The 19,725-nt window shown below is 43.6% G+C and overlaps 1 protein-coding gene across 4 annotated transcripts in view; it reads right to left on the reverse strand.

Annotated features, from left to right (window-relative positions):
* Nucleotides 1-19,466, reverse strand: part of STRBP (spermatid perinuclear RNA binding protein) — a 47,559-nt gene extending 28,093 nt beyond the window's left edge. For 2 of the 4 annotated variants that reach the window (XM_019510872.1, XM_019510871.1), the window contains exons 1-7: nt 19,287-19,466; nt 16,100-16,317; nt 10,462-10,627; nt 7,236-7,380; nt 1,385-1,476; nt 867-962; nt 196-307 (exon numbers count right to left, since the gene is read on the reverse strand). In XM_019510872.1, the coding sequence (XP_019366417.1) occupies nt 196-307; nt 867-962; nt 1,385-1,476; nt 7,236-7,380; nt 10,462-10,627; nt 16,100-16,317; nt 19,287-19,289 (832 nt within the window). In that variant the 5' untranslated portion in view covers nt 19,290-19,466. Of the gene's footprint in view, nt 1-195; nt 308-866; nt 963-1,384; nt 1,480-7,235; nt 7,381-10,461; nt 10,628-16,099; nt 16,318-19,286 lie in introns of all 4 variants that reach the window. The other 2 variants (XM_019510870.1, XM_019510869.1) reach the window with 1 other exon arrangement.
* Nucleotides 19,467-19,725: the final 259 nt, after the last annotated feature.

A 19,725-nucleotide genomic window follows, 5' to 3' on the forward strand; every position in this document is an offset into this window, starting at 1 on the left:
CCTGCTCATCATGTGTAGGTGACAGCTAGTACCTTTAAAACCATGGAGCATTCCAATTTCTACTGATCCCTACACTAAGCCACCCTCTAGGCGCAACAGAACACAGGCATGTCTGTGCCTACAAGATTGAATCAGGCCTCCAAAAAAACAAGCTGATCAGACTTTTGAGTCATGGAAGTTATTGTGGGCCCTTACCGGGGAGCAGGATTCCAGACGCCAAGCATTCCATCACTCGTCGCAAGGCCTCTCCAGCACCCAAGGGTCTATTGCAAGTACCTATAGATTTTTCACATATAAGCTCTAGTGGCTGCAAGATATTAAGTTACAGTTAGTATGGGTCCCAGGATGAACACAGTTCCAGTTCAACACGAGAGGTCAGTTCTACCCAAGGAGAGGTGCTGCCCCCATACACCCTTGGAGTCTTCTTCTTTGGACTACCCCACAGCAGGGTTGTTCCCTGCAGAATGGGACCAACATCTCTGCTGCAGCTGTTTGCCCTCGGTCTATAATTCCAAGGTTATCCGGACCAGCCACTACAGCTAGACACTGAAAGATCCTAAGTCTGTGGCAGGGAGCGAGTCCCAAAGAACATGCAACATGCTGCAGACACAGCTGTGTGGTATGCCCACACCACAAAATTACCAAAACCAATGTAAGCACTCCTCTCTATCCTCACTTATGCAATCCAGCACTTTTCTAAGCAAACCAAGGATGGCTCTAACAGATGCAGCAAGGGAAGGGAAGGGCAGGGCAGGGCAGGGCATGCTGCTGCATTTGAGCCCTCTAAATTCCTTGGTCTTATGGCCACATAGCGAAGTCTTAGAAAGTTAGACCCTGTTGCTGCTTCACCCTCTTTCTGTACTTACCCATCCTTTCAGTGGTGCCCACGTGGGGACTCTGTTGCATAAATCACGCAGAATACGTAGGACAATTACACATGATTTTAGTCCATTTGCCCTGGCCTAAAACAAACAAAATGGTTCCAGTACACCCACAGACAGCTGGCCTTCAACTTTGCTTTTTAAATGCACACAGTCCTGGGGTAGGTTCTTTAATGTGATTACTAATTAGCACTTAATCAGTTTTCATGCAAAATAAAACAAAAGTTACAGAAAAGCAAAATATTTCATTTTCTAGAAAGGCAGGCTTAATAGTAAGGGGAAGCATAATGCTAAAATTGCTTTTGTAGCCTCATGACAACACTGTACCAGTTGGCTATCTACCTACTAGTCTCACTTTTACAGTTTAGCATTTAGAATTCAGAGTTCTAGACCTTTGCTCTAGAGGGGCTAATGAGAAATTAAAGGAGGCATTAAAATTAAAAGTGTCTCAAATTAAACTTCATAAGGCTACAATAACAATAAGGTAAGAACAAATAGCCAACCTGAAACCATTTGGCGTGCCGCAGAGACGCCAAGGCCTCCAGGCATTTCTGCCTGTCCAATAAGTCCGGAGGATCTTTCATCGCAACATTATCTACTGGTAAAAATGGGATAAAAAGAGACAGATACAATTTGACCAAGGGGTTTCTGTCACAGTACATAAAAGAGCGGCAGCATCTCAATGAGCTAATAAGACTCCCAGAAAATTTTTAACTTTTTTTTTTTTTTTTTTTTTAAGTGCACTGTGTTATTTAATTCAAACAAGGCATTAAAAAAGTAGTAAAAGTGCACATATGCAAGAGAAGCAAAAGGCATTCACTCCTTATACAAAAATCAATGGCCACTGCTACAGACAATCTGGGATCTTATTAAAAATGTAGGACACATTTCAGGGCAGAAAATAGCTATGTAGCACTTTTCCTTCTCTCTCTCCTTCCCTTTCATGGTTTTTATTCCAGGTGCATAAAAATGGCACAGAATTACAAAGTGACAGCACTTTCTCTACAAGGAGAAGATTTTCTTGAGGGAAAAAGATTTTTTTTTTTGACACAGACACAGGAGCTGTTCAAGAATTATTTGCAAGTGGTTTCAAAGAACAAACTTCAAGTTCATATTTAAAAGTAAGAGCAATTAGAATGAAGGAATCTCTTCAACATTATTAACCCAACAAGCAAATTGGAAAAAAATATGACTAGTGTTAACATACAATTTCTATCTTGATAAACAAGTTTTCCTGCAGACTGTGGCATTTTATATAACCATGGTAACAAATTAAAGCAACAAAAGTTGTTTTAAAACTTCTAGATTCCATTAAAACACTCAAGATTCTTTTTCCTTCATAGAAATCTTCATTTCCCAGCAGCGACAGAAATTGGCTAAATGCACTCAAACAAGGATTTGAGAGACAGGATACTGATGTTTTCTATTCAGGCTTACACTTTTTTGTCTTCCTTTTAATCCATCATAGTACAAACTGCTTCTAGGAATCTCACTGAATTCTATTTTGAAAGAACATTTTAACATAAATAACTCCCCCAATCCCATTTTTAAAAATTTGTGTTTAAAAGGAGCAAATCACAAGGAGTTCAGTTCTCCAAATACAACACGTACCTAACTTCATTCATGTGATTAGGCTATGGATATGTAAAACGTCTGCAGGACCATGGCCTAATTTTTTCTTAGTCCAAGTACCTAGCATTAGGTGACATAAGAACACGTACTGGGAATTGAGCAGACCCATGATTCCAAACCAAACCTTGAATAAATGTATGAACCCAATTTAGAAATATTCTCCCTAGTTCCTTCTTGAAAGAAAAGATATTTTTCATCATAAAAGAAACTCCTTATGGGCTTGTGTAGGTAGGAATAACCTCAAGTGTCTAACTGAAACGCACAGCCCAAACCGTATTGAATATGTAGGCCAGGTAAGCAAAGTTCAGGATCGAGTAAAATATTTTAAGTTTCACTTAAAATTAGCAAGACGAGGGGGAAAAACCAACTAATCAACCCCCCTCACCTCACGTTCAGCACACAGTTCAATCACTAGGTAGTTTCCCAGTTGACACGAATTTTCATAGATTATTCTGGATAGTATCTCTTACAAAATGTAATTGCTACTTCAATGTTAAAATTGCCCCACCTATGCTACTGGGTAGGGAGACTGCTTCAGTAAAGCCATATCCCATTATGATGGATAAAAGGTCAGGAAAACAAAAAACAGCGTACAGCTGAACAGAAAGAGGCACCTTGTGTAACAGTTTGCTGAGAACAGAACCAATGGAGATTCAACGCAGAACCTCAAAAGGACTGAAGTGCTATATGCTTATTTTCTGACCCCAATGAACTTCGCAGCAGATATTTGCATTGTTATTAGTTACCCTCTTTGATACAATTACAACACCAGGATTAATCCTCACTTCTCCCTATCCTCCAAATAAAAGCTGCAAAGTCTTCAAAGGGATTAGCTGGTTTGTTTACAAGCAAAAAAGGTCACTTTGCATTACATTTTGGAACTCTTCCCCTGCAATCTTATTTATTTTCAGGAGGAACATTTTGTGTTTTATGGTTCCCAAATAAACACAATTTGTTACCAATATACACCCATTTTAAATGCTTTGGTAAAAAAAGACTTTACTGTGGACAATATAAACATCTGCTTAAAGCTCACATACTGTGTAACAGCTACTCTCAATGAGTGATTAGAATCTTCTTAAAAAGTTAGAAATGGCAAAGGTTGACTGACTGCAAAATCGTTCAGTTTTAGCAATAAAGCTGAGCTGCAAGTCTGTAAAAGGCTTACTTCTAAACAAAATGGTAGAAATTTTGCTTGAATACATCTGTTGATGAAAAGCTATTTTGCCATTCATTTACAAACCATGAATATGGTGTCTGCAGGCTACTCTTCAGATGAGAAAACAGATCTCGTACCTTGTTAACCTGATGACAATGACTGGCATTAAATAGTCTACTTTCTACCGCCATTTTTGAAGTAATTTAGGAGAGGCCAAAATTACAGGTGTCACATCTGATGCCTTTGGAAATACTAGAGATGCATTGTACTAGCACCTTTTGCAGACAGTCAACTTTGGGGTGCAAGATTCTATTAAACAGAATGATGAAGAGAACAGGCAGTGAAGAGGGGCAAGCAACTTGCAGCAGACTCCCTTGAACATCCTCATGAGAATGGCATGTTTCTTCATGCTCTGCCAGTCAGGAGAGTGAGACCCAAAGTTTCCAAATATATATATATATGAAGAGCTTCCCGCTTCCCCCTCCCCCGCATCTTCTCCATTTTAAGAAGGCCATATGACAAAATAATAAAAATAGAAAGTCGGACATTAATTCAGAGCCTGCAACATGCAACAGAGCCCATCCTTCAAAAATCCTCTCTCCCCTTGCTGTAATCCTTCTCTCTGGAGAGCAGCTGCCAACACCATTAGTTTTATAGCCAGCTGTAGCAGGAGAGTGGCTGCTCTCTGGAGGAAAGGCAAATCTGTGGCATGCTCTGCAGCTCCTTCAAGGGCATCTGGCACCTTTGGAGATCAAGAGCATTGGTGATTCTCTGCCCACCAAGGTCGTGGATTCAGAGTGTTTATGCAGCACTTGCTCACTTACTGAACTAGGCTGTTTCAGCACCAGTGTGTGTGACTGAAGCTTTTTTTGTTTTGAACACACCTTCAGTACCAGCAGCTCTTTGTAGATTTGCTAGCTAAAAAAGTCTGCTTGATACCTCTATTGTTATCTGAGCGACACAAGTGATACACTAAACTTCCCAAGGAGGTGGACGTAAGCTCTCTTGCAGAATACACCCATTCCAAACATTTGACCTTGTGATTTAATGGATGGGGAGAGGGGAAGCAGAGCTTTTTGGGTGTTCGTAGGAATACCAAAACGTGCACACATACTGGTCCAGTATTTGTTTTAGTTAATGAGCAACAAAAACAAATAGGACCAAACACCACATTTTAAACATTAACACTTTAGCCAAAGGGACAGCGTGGTGGGGGAGAGAGACAGAGAGAAACCCAAGAATGTTTTTTCTATACATTCTGACCTCAGGGCATGAAGGCACACACGGCATTCCTACAGAACAAATGGAAGCACTGATAAAGAAGTCCATTGCACCTAACCTTGCTTATTTGGTTAGAGGATAGATTAGTGACTATAATCAAACCATACTGGAAATCTTGGTCAGTTTTACCCAGCATGTCTCCCCTCGTCCCCCCACACTTATTACTACTTCGCTCCCAAATAAGGAGCAATGAGAAGCAGCAGCCAAAATGGAATGTCTCATCTTACCAAGAAGATGAAAAGCAAAATGTGAAGAGCTCAAGATGCTTTTCTACCAGGAACAGTTAATAGGAAAGGCTGAGGTTGTCCTTCAGATGGCACATTAAATGCACCTGGTTTTACTGGCACTGTGCAAGGGTATCAAAAGGAGGTTGTACTATTTTCCCCTGGAGGCTAAATTACTTTTCGTGGACAGTATTCCCTGAATAATTCCACTCACTATTATCATCATCATTGGAATATATTAAACTTTCAGTTTTTGGACATGCTCATTGAAAAAAGTCACTAAATGTCATTGTACAGCACTTGAAAAAGTTGAATTCTTCCCTGGGGTAAAAAGATTTGGTTCCTTAGGACCTTGTACAAAAATGTTTGCTTAACTTACAAAGGGGAATATGACCAGTTTCCTCTGTTCAGAACCAGGGAGTAAAGCAAAAAAGCAGCTGAAGCCACTTACAAAAAATCTGGATGTCAGAGTGAGGTGTTACACCATTTGTGTTACTCTCCAGTTCTACAGAAGAGGTGCATCCATCGGCACTATTTATTCCCCAGCACTATAAAAAATTTGCAAAGGTTACTTCCATACTTAGTGGAGAAATGCAAAGAATTCACAGCCTCATTTCATTTAGCTGGCAAATTCAAAGTTTCTATCCCAACAGGTGATGGCACCACCCTCTCTGGGAAGCAACATACAGGAAGAAATCTTTGTGCATAGCTGCATGCTCACAAGGATATGAACACTTTCCCATCAAGATTTCTTCCTCCTGCAGTTGTACCGTTTTACATGTGCATTTCTGCTGCAGTGGAAACAGACTTCATCTCAGCACTTGCCAGAAAAGAAAATCTGCAGTAACTTTTCTTTTAGATAGTGATGTCACACAAGTGTCCCATTAGCGAGTTAGGAATGCCAGGATTTTTTTTTCCTTTCCTGTTTAAACTAACAAATGTTTGCCATCCATCTGTATCTCAAGATTCTTCCTTTTCAAGCTGCTGCCCAAGTGCTGCATCCCATCTGGGAATGAAGCTTCCTGCCCTCTCCTCCCAGGACAAAGCGATGAGAAACTGACCAACATTTCTCACTGTATCGGTATTTACGTGGGGAAGGGGGGGAAGCAAAGGGACTTGTGGCAAGTCTAGAAATGGGAAAAGAGCAACAGGGAGTTCCCTAGCCCATATGGGCCCAGCTGCCTCAGTTGTCATGACAGAGAGTGGCCAGTTGGTCAAAGGTCTGACATCATCCAGTGACAAAAGTTTCTAAGGATAGGTTTGGGAAGCAAAAGCAGAAACTAGTGGCAGGGAAAATTAAAACAAGACACTGCTACGTTTGCTCTGTGTGCATCTCTTGGTTGGTTTCCAGACTTGTGGATGCTAGGAGTTAATGTTTCCTAAGACTGGCTCATAACTAAACTGGAAGTCACCAGCAGAGAGGGGAAACAGGATTGGGAGGAACTAGGAGTAAAGATTTCTCCAAAAATCTTTTGTTCTAAAGAAATTAGCTACAAAATCCACTTCAAAACTGAAGTGCAGGACACTTCAGCTGCACCCTGGTTAGGAGTTCCTAACTTAAGAAACACATGTATGCATCAATAATTAACACCATTTCCATGCCAGACAGACATACCTGCCAGCTCCGCAGGAGCTACCTTTTAGACGCATCATTTTCCATAACAAGAATGATTTTATGAATTGTCAAGGTATTATGAACTGGGCTGATTGTCTGACTTGATTGAATTTAGGCACAGGACTGAGCAGCACTGGGGTTGCTTAATTATTAACTGATGACGAGTTTAAAAGAAAGCAGAACATAAGGATCTAATTGTGTGTTTAAGTTGGTGCAACAAAGATTCTGTCTTCAATGAGGCAATCAGAATTACACCTCTGTGTGGAAATTAGATGGTGGCTGACTGTTCAAGGCACAAATGTTGTAACCTGTTGAGACTACAGCCAGTCTACTGATGATGCACAGGATACAATAAGAACTTCAGCTCCTAACTAGCCCTGAGCTGCACAGTTGGAGTATCTCAGAAAACCATCCTGAAAGAGAAGTGAAAGCTCTCCATGTACCTCCATACTTCTTCTCGGCTTCATCTCGAATGAGAGGGGACGTGAGAACCACCTTCAGCGTTAGCTTGGGCTCCTTTGTGTTACGAATAATAATAGCTGCCTCATTTACACGCTCCTCCACGAGGTACTTCTCCTCTGTGAGTTTCTGAAAGTCACCAAGAAAGGTTTCAAGAACCCCCAAGTCAATCGTGAAAAAGGCAGAATCTCCTAACACAGTGTTTGCCCCTAGAGCTGGTACTACTCCTGGAACTAGTGCATACAAAGCCGGACATGTCCTACCAAAAGTTTCCTTGCTTCCCTTGCGTGGAGGGTGGCTAAAGCTGAAAGAACTTAAAAACTATTCTGGCAACCAAACCTATCCCGAATAAAGCTACGTGGCTGCAGCATCGATGCATTATGGTACCACACATTCTATGGACAGTGACCAATTTTCTGGGGCTTCCATAATGTGAACCATGTAGCTGCAACTGTTGGTCTCGGGAAGTATCTACATTCCCAGGCGAGAGCGCCTTTAACTAGTAAGCCCTGGGTAGGCTGCTGCCATCTTGACAATTAGTGGCAGATCCTAGTGGGTAATTGGCTTCAGTCTCACAAGACATTTTGCATGGGCAGACCTCTGTACTTGCATGGAGCCCCATCAAATGAAGTCACACATGTATGGGGCTCAAATAGACTTTGAGAGATCATATAGCCCATCCCCCTGGTTTGAAACAGAGGATGCATACCTAGACCATCCCTGACATGCAGCTACGTAACTTGTTCTCAGTCTCCAAAGGCAGCCTGTTCTAGTGTTGTACCACCCCTGCATTTGGGAAGTTTTTCTTAACATACAATCAGCTTGTCCTTTGCTGCAAATGACTCCAGGTCCTTTTTGTCCTAACCTCAGTGGAGAACCACCCTTTGCATAGCCACCTTTTAAAACACACATCTGAAAACCTGCAACTCCCAACTGTATTTTGTTTTTTAGAAAAAAAAAATCCAATGAAAGTTAAGCTGACTGGTCTAGGGCAATTCTTTCAACCTTTCAGTAGGCCATTTTCTATACTTTTCATCATTCTTGTTGCTCTCTTTTGGACTCTCTCCAACTTTCTTAGATATTCCTTGAAGTGCAGTGCCCAAAAGTGGGTATAAAAGCAACTGAGGCCTCCTATCAATACAACCCTGATTACGATGTTTCTCCTACTCACCATCCTTCTTCCTCCACCTCAACTTTTTTTCCTTTTATTTGCAACAGCACCGTATTGTTGGCCTTCACTGTTTGTGATCCTCTGTGTAACCTGCAGATCCTTTTTGGCAGTACTGCTTTGTAGCTAGCTAGTCACAGTTTAATTTTCCCTTCTTAAGTGCGGTGCTATGCAATTGATGTTACTGATTTCTGTCTTAATAATTTCAGCTAGCTTCCCAGCATAGCAGCATCATTTTCAGTTCTAATTTTCTTCTCAAGTCCTTGCAACTCCTCCTAGATTAGCTTCATTTGTGAAAGACACAAGTGCTCTCTTTTCCATTATCCATAATCTTAATGAGGAGGTCCCAGAACAAAGCCTACGCGAGACCCCACTTGAAATGTCCTCCTAGCTTAACAAAAACCACTAGTAGCTACTGTTAGCATGGTTTTTCAGCATGGTTGTGCATCCATGTTATTGTATTTTCATCTAGACCTCACTTCCTAGTCATCTTACGAGCAAATCATATAAACTGTGCCAAAAACATTATTCAAGATATCCAAGCAAGTGTTTTCCCCTTATCTACTAAGGCAGTTATCCTGTCAAAGAAGGAAATTAGATTTGTTTGACACGATTTGTTCCCAACAGATTCAGGCCGTCTTAACACCACATCTTGCAGGTATTTACATACTATTTAATATTTTTTTCCAGTGAAAGTTAAGCTGACTGAGCTATGTCCCTGGGTCCTCCCCACCACCTCATTTGTAAAGATACTGTTTGCCCTTCCCTGCTCATCTAAGACCTCACCCAACCTCCACGAGTTCCCAGAGCCAATTGCTAATGGTTCAGAGGTTGCTTTATGTTAGTATTTTAGTATTAAAAAGGAGGTTTCTCTCACATCCTGAAGACTTTATTTAATACCTCTAAACTCTTCTAACCTCTAATTCTTTAACGAGGAACAGGGGTCTGTTTACATGGATCAGCTTTGAGGATTAAAACCAGAGACAACACATAAAATATCCCGTCAAACCACCACTGCTCCTCGAGGGAGATGGAACCGTACAGCTCGTTTCTTCCAGAGACCTGCTGCAAGCAACTCATCTACCCTCTCCACATCCCCGCACACTTCCAGGAGTCTCATGTATGGATAAATTTGTGTCTGCAGGGTAAGATATTCTCTCTTTAAAATCCAGACCCATTTTGTGAGCAAATGAACAGCGGGGACAAACAGCTGGGAAGAAGGATGGAAATGTGTACACCCTCTTTGGAAAAAAACACAAGGCAGCAAGCCAGGAGGAAGGGGTTCAATGGGGTATTTGATGGGTATAGTCTCTTGGCCATGACACAGGCCACAAGTGTCAGGACGGACGTATCCTTCAGGCTCATGGAGCTGTCAAAGAGCCATTCTCCTGGGTTTAAAGGGAGCAGCATACATTTCTCTATACAATACTCTTTTATGCAACAAAACTACAGGGGTACAAAGAACTGAGCTCATGATCGTGATTAAAATTTAGGGTTGCTCACCACCCAGCATGCCTTCTCTTCTGAATCACAGAGAAGTTGAGATCTGGGGGGGAGAAGGGGGGAGGAGGAGTGGGGCAGGGGCAGGAGGTGGAATACCCAACAGGTAATGCTTCTGCCAGGCGGAAGTTAAAGTTCCTGGAAAGACTCAGGGCAAGGGGGCATGACGGCATGCTCAAGAGGAAGATTTGCGAGATTACCATGTTGTGCGTGCGTTAGAAGTGAGAGCAGAAAACACAATCCGCTGGGCAAATTCCCAAATCAAAGGGTTAGTTGCAGGGCACAGCAGGGTTGACATCAGGAAAAGGGATTGAGGAGGATGGTAAGCTTTGTGGTTAGCTGTTTTTACCCATCATGCTAAGTGTCACATGCTCTAGTTGTTCTCCTAGATCGAAAGTAAGTTCTTTGTTCTCTGTACCTTTACTACTTGCATTTTCTCAGTACCAAATTCCTTTTCAGCCTTTACCCAGTGTAGCTTGTAGCCAAATATTCCTTGCAGTGCTATCAATCACTGCTGTAGGACTGCCCTAAATTAAACTCACCTGAATTTGGATTGGGAGATTGTCTTTGACTATATATAACAAGGTCTTTGTGGGTTTTTCTTTGCACATGAGAACCAGCTCCAAATCCATATCATCTTTTATCAGCAAGCCCTTTGCAACCAAGCCAATTCTCATTACACCACACAAGGTCCGACCACCTTGATCCCTGGAAATGAAACAATTCTGAATAATTAAAACGGTAATTTCACACATAGGAAATATTTGTATCGTCCTCTCACAGTAAAGGGACAAAGACCAGGGGGACTGATTTCAGCATTTCTGCAATGCAGTACTGACAGGGCAATGAAAAGCATGGGCTGCCTTTATGCAAGTGGGCAACAGGAGGGGGAAGAAAAAATAAAAGGGGGCACAAATGGTGAAGTGCATGAAACGGTGCTTTGCAATTCAGACACAGAGAAAAAAGTCTTGGGCTAATTATCAAACTCAAACTTCACCTCCAGCTGCAGAAAAGAAAAGGTACACCCAAGCCTGGAGCAGGTATTTCAAAGGAGCTTGCAACTAGGAAGCCTAAGTCTAATTTGCAGAAGTGACTGGGACCCTTGTGGCTCCATGTCCCAGTGGCTGTCAACAAGATTTAGGTGCTGACGTACCTAAGTATCTTTGGGAAGCTTTATTCCAGGTCTATTTTGTGCATTTTCTGTAGCTTGCACATGCAAAATGTTGTATAACTCATTTCTGATGTTTTCTTGAATGCTACAAACACCAGCCTCCTCAGGAAGACTCCTCAGTTCAAAGAGCCGTCCTTGCAGAAGCCCTTCAACAGTTCACCACTGCTGTAGCGAATGAGCCATTAGAGGGTCGGTCTGGGCTCTCCTGAGAAAGCTCAGAGAACTTTTAAGAGCCACAGTAAATGTCAGCATTTCAAAGTAAAATAAATACAACTTCAGCTTTGAGCACTGAGAACAGACAGACCCACAGATGAGATCAATTTAGCTGCCCAGATGCACACAAAAACAGAGGGCGCCTACAGGGAAGAGCCTGAACAATTGCACCCGTGACACATCTTAGATATGGTTGTGCTAATTAAACAGCATCTCACTATGTTCCAAAACCCAGAGAAAAGGGGTGCAAGTCTTAGGGGCCGGGGGCAGGGTACTGTGAAACCAGCCTTGCCCACAGCCTCCATCTGTGATAGCTCATCTACATGGGCACAGCTGTGCAGACTTTAAATGGATGCATAGAAGTGGTCTCTTTTTGTCTAAACTGCAGCAAGCAGTCCAAGAGGAAGGGACACCACCATGGTCAAAGCAGGAGTGGACTCACAGCGGGAAGCCAGGTCTCCCAGCTCTCAACGAGGGGGTCTGTCCCCCTCCACCAGGCTGCAGGGTTTCACATCCTATTTTTAGCAAACTAGCCCGATGCTGCGACATGCGGACACAAATCTGGCAGGGAAATGCAATTCTCTTAAGAAACAGCTCCAAGCTGATCTGTTATTTCACTGAGTGCAATGGGTTTCACTTGAACCATTTTCACTATCCTGGATAACCTGTGAGGGGCTCTCTCACAAAAACCCACCCCCAAATTTAGCAGTGGACTTTTTTTTTTTTTTTTTTGAAGTTCACAGAAGCATTTGTGTACCTGCAAAGCTTTGCAAACAAGAACTTGCAAAGCCACAGCTGACAGGACAATATACCTTTCGTACACAGCAGGTAGGCATATTACTCTGCTCTCTGCAAGCCTGTGGGGAAGATTCATTTGCTAACATTTTGCACAGCTTACTGAAGATACCAGCTGCCAGGCAGGTGCTTTACAATGAATAAGCAAGTTCTGTGTTTTAGTTTTATGTTACTTCCTTGCTAATCTAGTCCCTGGTGGGGTGGGCCAAGAAGTACCAGAGCCACATTATGTCATGCTTGGTTAAAACTTGGCTAAAGGATAGATTTCAGAGTTATTCCAGGGTTCCTCTGCTCAAGAGTACTGGCAAGAGAGGCCTCCTGGGACATGGGATCCCTCATTATGAAAGAGCGGCATGGTCCCACTGCTGTCTCACCAGCAATGCCTTCGCAGTAGCAGTCAGGACTGCTGTTTGCTGTGTCTGCTCATCTGGAAGCAGATAGCGCACAGAAGAAATAGCATCAGTTGCGCCTGTCCGTTCTTCGTATTGCATAGCACCTAGGAGCCCTAGTCAAGGACCAGAGCCTGCTTGTGCAAGGCACTGTACAAAACCAAAACAAAAAAGCACAGTCCCTACCCTGGAGAAATAATAGGAGGTTCACTCACCTGGAAGCTCGGATTAGTCTACACACTAGCTCCTATTACAGGCAAAATACATTTTGTCCTGCACTGTTCCCTGTAAGAACTTTTTCAAATCGTACCACATTCCTTTCTCTGCAGGAACAGACATGTAAATTCTCCATCCCTTTAAGGACAGCAGGCAACACTTACTGATCTATTCACAGATCTAGCTGCATTACAAAATCCAACAAAATGTTCAAGCCGCTTTTCTTTTTCAAAAGTATCCCGGGAAGGAGTGGGAGACCAAAAAAAGACTCCGTGTCACTGCTTTGACAGGCAACACCTGGCTTAAAGGCTATTCTTCTGCCTGCTGGCTTTTTGTGAGAGCCTCTGCAGACATGAGATTTATTATAGAGAAGACACAGACACTTACAAAAATGCACTCTAAATTTAGAGCACAGCATGATCATAAAACATCCTGCATACAAAACCATGAAAGTGAAGTCAGGCTGTTTGATTATCTCAACAGCACTTAATACAAGCCCAGGATTTTTCACCAAAACCATTTTAAAAAGCCATTTTGTGCTCAATCTACCCATGTCAGAAAAAGGAAAATGCTGCCAATAGTGCTTGAAAATTACTGACACAACACACACCGCATCCCACATAAGGAGTTCGAGAAGTCAAGAAAGACCGTTCCTCAGCAGAAAACTGACATTAATTATCTTCCACTGAACATGACAAAGCTTAAATGTCCATCTGTGGAGAAGCAGCCTATCAATCCACCACTGTTATTCCCAGGAGTCCACACAATCACCCTTCCTCAAACCAATTTATCAGTTAATTTATGGAAAAATATTCACGCATTCAAATGCTTTTGCAATTTCTGTTTGCATACATTTCGCACCAAAAAGTGACACCTCACCACTTGGCCTAGTGCAAGAACGTTGAGAAGATGAGAGATGCATCTGATAAATATTTATTAGTTAAAGGGAGGGACTCGGAAAACATGGGGATCGGGAGGCCAACATTCAGGCTCATTTATGAAGCCTTGGAATCTGCTTTGCTAAGATCACCCACTGAATCAGATGCTGCTGAATGTGTCATCGAGTCCACGATCACTCACATAGTGGGTGTTCCTGTTTGCAGAAACAGCCTCCCCCCACAAGACTTCGCATGGAACAAGCAGGTTGCTTCTCAAGAGCTCCCAAACACTGTCACATGTATCAGATAAGAGCCAAGGGAGGAAAACTAACTTTAAGCCAGCACTGTCAACGCTTGAGGTACTTTCTACAGGGTCACCATATCTGGTGGGATATTTATTCCAATTGTGGAGGCTCTCTGCTCCCCCACCTCTTTTCACAGCTTTCTTCAACAAGCCCACTTCTCACTTGTAAAGTAGAACATGTCTAGCTGCTCAGACACAGCAGTTTCATGTCCCATTTCCCACTGAAATCTGGGAATTGCCAAGGACAGTAACATACAGATCCTTTCAAGGGTGCCACACAATGTTAGCACTGTTAAGTTTACAAATATGCTTCACAAGATAAATCCAGAGATTTCAAATAGAAATCCACAGATGTGGTCTGTCTGACTTCTTTGCAACAGAAAGACCACTCTATTTTTTTTTCTGTAAGCAAAAAAAATGAAAACTAAGAGCTGGCATTTTCCAAGAGGTGCCATGAGTCATCCAGGCAGGGGTGCCTTGAATCTCAAAAGGTTGAGAACCACTGCTTTGGAGATTTTATAAAAAGAATTATAATCACTGCCTCTTTCATATTAAATCACTGCCTCTTTCATATTGAACTGTATCTTGAGCCCAGGTAAGTGAAAACAGCAGCACCTGACTGGGTATAATCTTGCTGATTCAGGACTAGATTTTGTTTCTTTTCCTTGCCACTGACTAGTGCCTCATTCCAGAACCAGTCCTTATGGGTTCTCAAAGGGATTGCTGGCAGGATAGGGTAATTCTCAGAACATGGGGAGGAGGCAGGCTTTGGCTTTCAGGCACAATATATTACCAAGATGGAGTACTAGGCTCTTGATCCTGTCAGCTCTACCTAACATGCTTACCTACATTTTGGAAAACTCAGAAGAAACCTTACTATTCCTATAAAAGATATCAGGAAATGAAGCAGATCCACATGTAACAAAGCAGACCTTCTCACATCAATTATAAAAACAGACCTGTACACACCTACCCTCAAGCAACCCTTTTTAGCACTTTAGAGCTCAGAACAAGGAAAGCTAGAAGTAAAACCCAGAAACGGTTTCTCAGACTGTGTTAGTGAAGGGATGCAATCAGATCAGGTCCTGAGAAAGCCATTACATTAGAAGACAAAGTTTTGTCTAAAGAGGACAGCACAGGACTAGAAGTCATCACATCCCTCTGGTCCTGGCATGGATTTGCTGGGGGACTTCTGATAAGTCCACTTTTCAGTGCCTCAGCTCCTAGTCTCTAAATTGGACATAATATTTATATGTAGGGACCTATCGAAATTGCAGTAGAAGTGCACTGCCCAGCAGCTCCTTTAATCTTGCTTGTTTTGCTGTGCATCCCCCCACACCCGATTGGCAGAGAGGCCCTGGCAGCCCCACCACTTGCTGCTGATTGGCCAGGAAGCAAAAACCATGGTTTTAACTATGCTGTGGTTTTTGCTTCCCAGCTGGTCAGCAGCCAGCAGCAGTGCCACCAGGGCCCCTCTGCCAATCAGGAGGGGAGGGAGGGGTTCATGGCAAAGCAACCAAGATTAAAGGAGTGCTGCACAGCGCACTTCTGCTGTAATTTCGGTAGGTCCCTAGTTATATGGTTCAGAGAGTGGGTGAAGCTAAAGTTAGTGCTGTACCTCACTCGAAAGCCCCAAATGCCTGAACTTGAAGAGCTTTATCTGCAAAAACCTGAAGAGGGGCCAGTTGTTCCAGCTGCTTTTTGAGCTGCTGGAGTTAAACTAGGAGAGCAAAGCTGGCACCAGATCAGGGAATAAACAGAGATGTGCAGTGACAGATGTTTCATGCAATATGGAATTACACGATATACAGTAATGGCTCCTTTGGAGCAGTTAGTCTGCTGGATAAACAACACACATTTATAAATCCATTTTTGCCTATTATACTGAAACTGCCCTGAAGCTGAAAAGTTACGGGTTTGGATTTGCGAGCTCGAGGGAAACGCGTTCGCCTCTTGAAAAAGCCCATCTACTACCCATACCTTTCAGACATCTCATCTGAGAAAATGAAGCCCTGCCCAGGATGCCAGTCATTACTCATTCCCTCCGCTCACCTAATGTACTCTCATCTCAGAATGATTCCAGACACATCTACTTCCTGTTTTGAATTTTTGTCCCCAATAAAGCCAAAGGATTGACACTATAGCCCTTGTTTAGATGGAAAGGAATCCATTCAGAGCAGCACAGTAATGCATTATGAGGCTGAACTCACTCACTTGGCACTGCTCTCTGCAGCTTCCTCCTTTGCTTCCACATCTCCTTCACTTTTCATAGCCTTGTTCTTTTCATCCAGCCAATCAGAGACATGTTTAAGGGCACATTCGACTGTTGATACCATGTTCTGGACAGCTTCAAGTTCCTCTGGAGATGGATAAATGGTTGAGTGTTTCACCATAACATGGCGGTCATCATTAGCAAAAGATCGGATAGATCTCTGTTACAGAGGTGGGAAAGAGTGGGGGAAAAAGAAGCGTTATTGGCTTATCAACAGAAGGACATTATTTGAGAGGGAATCCTCCCCAACTTATACAGGACAGTGTTAGGAACACAAAACCTAAAATCGTGGCAAGAACTATTTTTCCTCTGTCTGAAATAGAGACTCAGCAGACTAGAGGAGCAGCTCTGGAAAAGCCAGAATGGCTTGAACTGGCAGCAGAGTACAAAAGGACCTTGTGCTTGCTCCTTGCATGTCGTGAGTGCAGGCTGTGGCTTTCTTGATCCTGGTTTCAAACCAGAAACAGGAAAACCCCCAAGTTCAGAATGTGAAAAATGAAAGGAGAACGTCTCCTGTATGCAAACGGTTGCCTTGCAACTAGCTTTTGCCCTCCCTGCTGCTAGCATCCATCCCTCCAGCCGTAGCTGATCTGACCTGCACTGGTCTGCAAAAACATTTCAGGGAGTTGGCCTTGCAGTACCTCTTATGGATTTGGGTGGAGCAGGAAGGACTAGAGAGGTCTACCTGGGAGGCAGGAGTCCCACACCTCTCCTCCCAACCTTTTGTCTGCCTTGTCTGCTTCAGCTAAGCTCTTTGTGACAAGGGCTCTAGCATGTGTGAAATAAGGAGAGATAATAGAAACAGAGCAGGAAAGGAGATGTTCCCTGGGGTGCTTGCAGAACACAGTGAGCTCTGTGACCTGCTAAGCTCTGCCCCTTGTTCCAGCTCACAGGTGGAACAGCTGGGTGGCTCATAGGGGCCTACTGATCTGGTTCTGAGAGGAAATTCAAGGGCTCTGTGCTCCACTAGGAAATGGCAAAACACAAGGGTAAGGATGTTCACAGTGAAGGCAACCCAATGGGCCTGGGTGAAAAAAGGGAGAGCTGGGAGATGACTTATGCTGAGCAGAGACTATGCTAATCTCCAAGAACAAATGTTGAGGGCGGCTGTCCCTCCTTGTTTTGGGCTTGATGCAAAGACAGCCTCTTGCAGGGTGGGAAGCCCTCAACAGCTTTTTGTGCTATGCCTCGGATGTGGCACCCCAGTCTGGGGCTCTACCCCAGACTGGAGGGAGCTCAGTAAACAGCACTGAGAAGCGACTAGTAGGCTGCCTGTGCAGAAACATTAAAACAGCAGCACAAGAAACGAGATACAAATGCAGTGACTGAAGGGTCTGGGGGCAGGCTCACAGAGCTCCGCAATCCAAGTGATGTTGGATGGAGACCTGTGACCTGACTGGAGCTTTATGGTTTGCCACGTGACCCAGATGATCTGAATGGTGAGCAATGCCAACCTCTGGCAGAGCAGATGCCAAGCTTTCTCCTTATCCCTGTTCATCCCCCAAGCTTGGTGCAAGGAGGAGAGCTTTCTACATTACTCCCAGCAAGACTACTGACAGCAGCCTGTTGTCTCATCCTCCCCAGCCAACTGCTTTGTTCCTGCTTTAAGCTTAATTTTATAAGCTGCATTTACCCTGCAGTGAAGACGGAACCTTCCTTCAACCTCATGAGCTTGTAATGATGCCCACTTGCAGCAGTAGTACTGCCTGCAGAGACCTTAGGCCATATCCCTGCTGAAGCAGGGCTTAGGAGCATGGGAGGGGAAGGCAGCTCTTGAGTGGTTACATCCAGTTTCACGGTATGGCAGGCAACCGTGTCACACAGTCCCCATCTTGACCTTAAGTGCTCCTACCCCATGCTGCAGGTCTCAGGGAGAGGCTCACCTGCTCAAAGGTGCGAGTGTGCTGTCCCATCCCCTCCCAGTATGTCCCTGACCGGCAAGACCGGAGCTCCATTCCAGGAGGACGTACCACCTGTGCCACCTCAGCTAGCGAAGGCAAGAGGCTAGCTAAGGCTGCTGTGGCTCAGCAGCAAGACCGCTTTTTCTTGTTCACTCCTGCATACCCACCCATTCCCATCAAGCAAAGAGTGACTGGAAGAAGTACTCCCATAGCGGTAAGCCTAGAACTCATGTATTAGAAGGCATCTGGTTATTTTGCAAGCTGCAGTCCCTGGCAAGGTGACTATTAAGTGAAAATTTGCATCAAGAATTTACAGGAACCAGAACACTTCCTATATAAGACCCAGCTAGTGCCCAGAGCTGCACTTTGCTGCCTTCCCCTCCTACATACTGCAGAGGGTGAAGTCCATGTTTGTGTTTTAGATTGCATTAGCAATCAAGCCTTATTTCTGTACTTTACTTCCAGTAGAGTGTTGCATTTGTTCTGCTTTCATCATCTCAGAGCAGTCATATTTAGGAGACTTAAAAAAAAAAAAAATTAAAAAGAAGTCAATAGACTAAAACTGTTCCTGTGAACAACTGGTCCACAGGAAGCGGTGGTGGGATTTAGCCCCTTTTCAGAATGCATTTGAGAGAGACTTTCCATGTCAGCCTTACACATTCAATATGTCTCAGCCTTTTACAATTTGCAACAAATACAACTAGACAGATTGGAAACAACTCCCCACTTAGTCATCAGATATGCCCTGGTGAGTATTGCTTACATATGTATCATATCTAAGCTATTAATAGGTGTGCACAGAGCCAAGGCTTTTAATTTTTAGCACGCAAATATATATATATATTTATATATAAAATGAACACTTGACCTTGTAGAGAAGGGACTGGGCAGGGAAGATCAGCATTTGGTTATGCAATCCACAGTTCAAGGTCACCCACGCCATTTGCAACAGCTTGCCAATGCCAGTTTTATTAGAAAATGTTATGAGCATCCCCTTCATTCGTATTTAATAATTCATGTGCTGCAGGCTCACAATGCTCCACTCTCTGGTTTAAAAAGACTCAACAATAAATCAAACCCCATTTGCTTTGCTCAACTATGCAATGCCATCTTGAACTTGGCAGAAGGTCAGAAAATACCCCCCACTCTTGCTTTAGCAAGTTCTGTACCAAGCTGAGAGAGGGGAGTTATTTTCAATGCTGCCCTATGAATCAAGACAGATACCTACCATGGTTTGCTTGAGTGTTTCAGCTCTGCTCCCCCTCCCCTTTCTCCTTTTCCCTCCTCCTCGGTGTCTTTGCTAGGCACTGTTTTGCCTGACAGAACCTCCTCATAAGCCTCTCAGTCCCCTGACAGCTCAAGAGTTCATGCAGCCGAGATGATCCGGGAGTCACTTTCTGCAATACACCTGCAAAGGCAGAGAAAAGGAGGGGGGGTGGAGACAGAGAGGGAGAGGGGGACAGAGAGGGTGGGGGAGGGAGAGGGGGAGAATACACTTGAAAAAGAAGAAACCACATGCTAATTCCAATGGCTTTTCAAAGCCGCACATTAAGCCAAGCCACTGATTAAAAGCAGCAGGCTTCAAGGGGGGGGGGGGTAGGAGTAGGGAGGAAATCACCAAATCATTTATGCCTGAACAAAAAGCAGATGTCTCTATAGAAAGCAAC

The sequence above is a fragment of the Gavialis gangeticus genome, unplaced genomic scaffold, assembly GCF_001723915.1.
Source record: "Gavialis gangeticus isolate Ggan-Ray unplaced genomic scaffold, GavGan_comp1, whole genome shotgun sequence".
NCBI lineage: Eukaryota > Metazoa > Chordata > Crocodylia > Gavialidae > Gavialis > Gavialis gangeticus.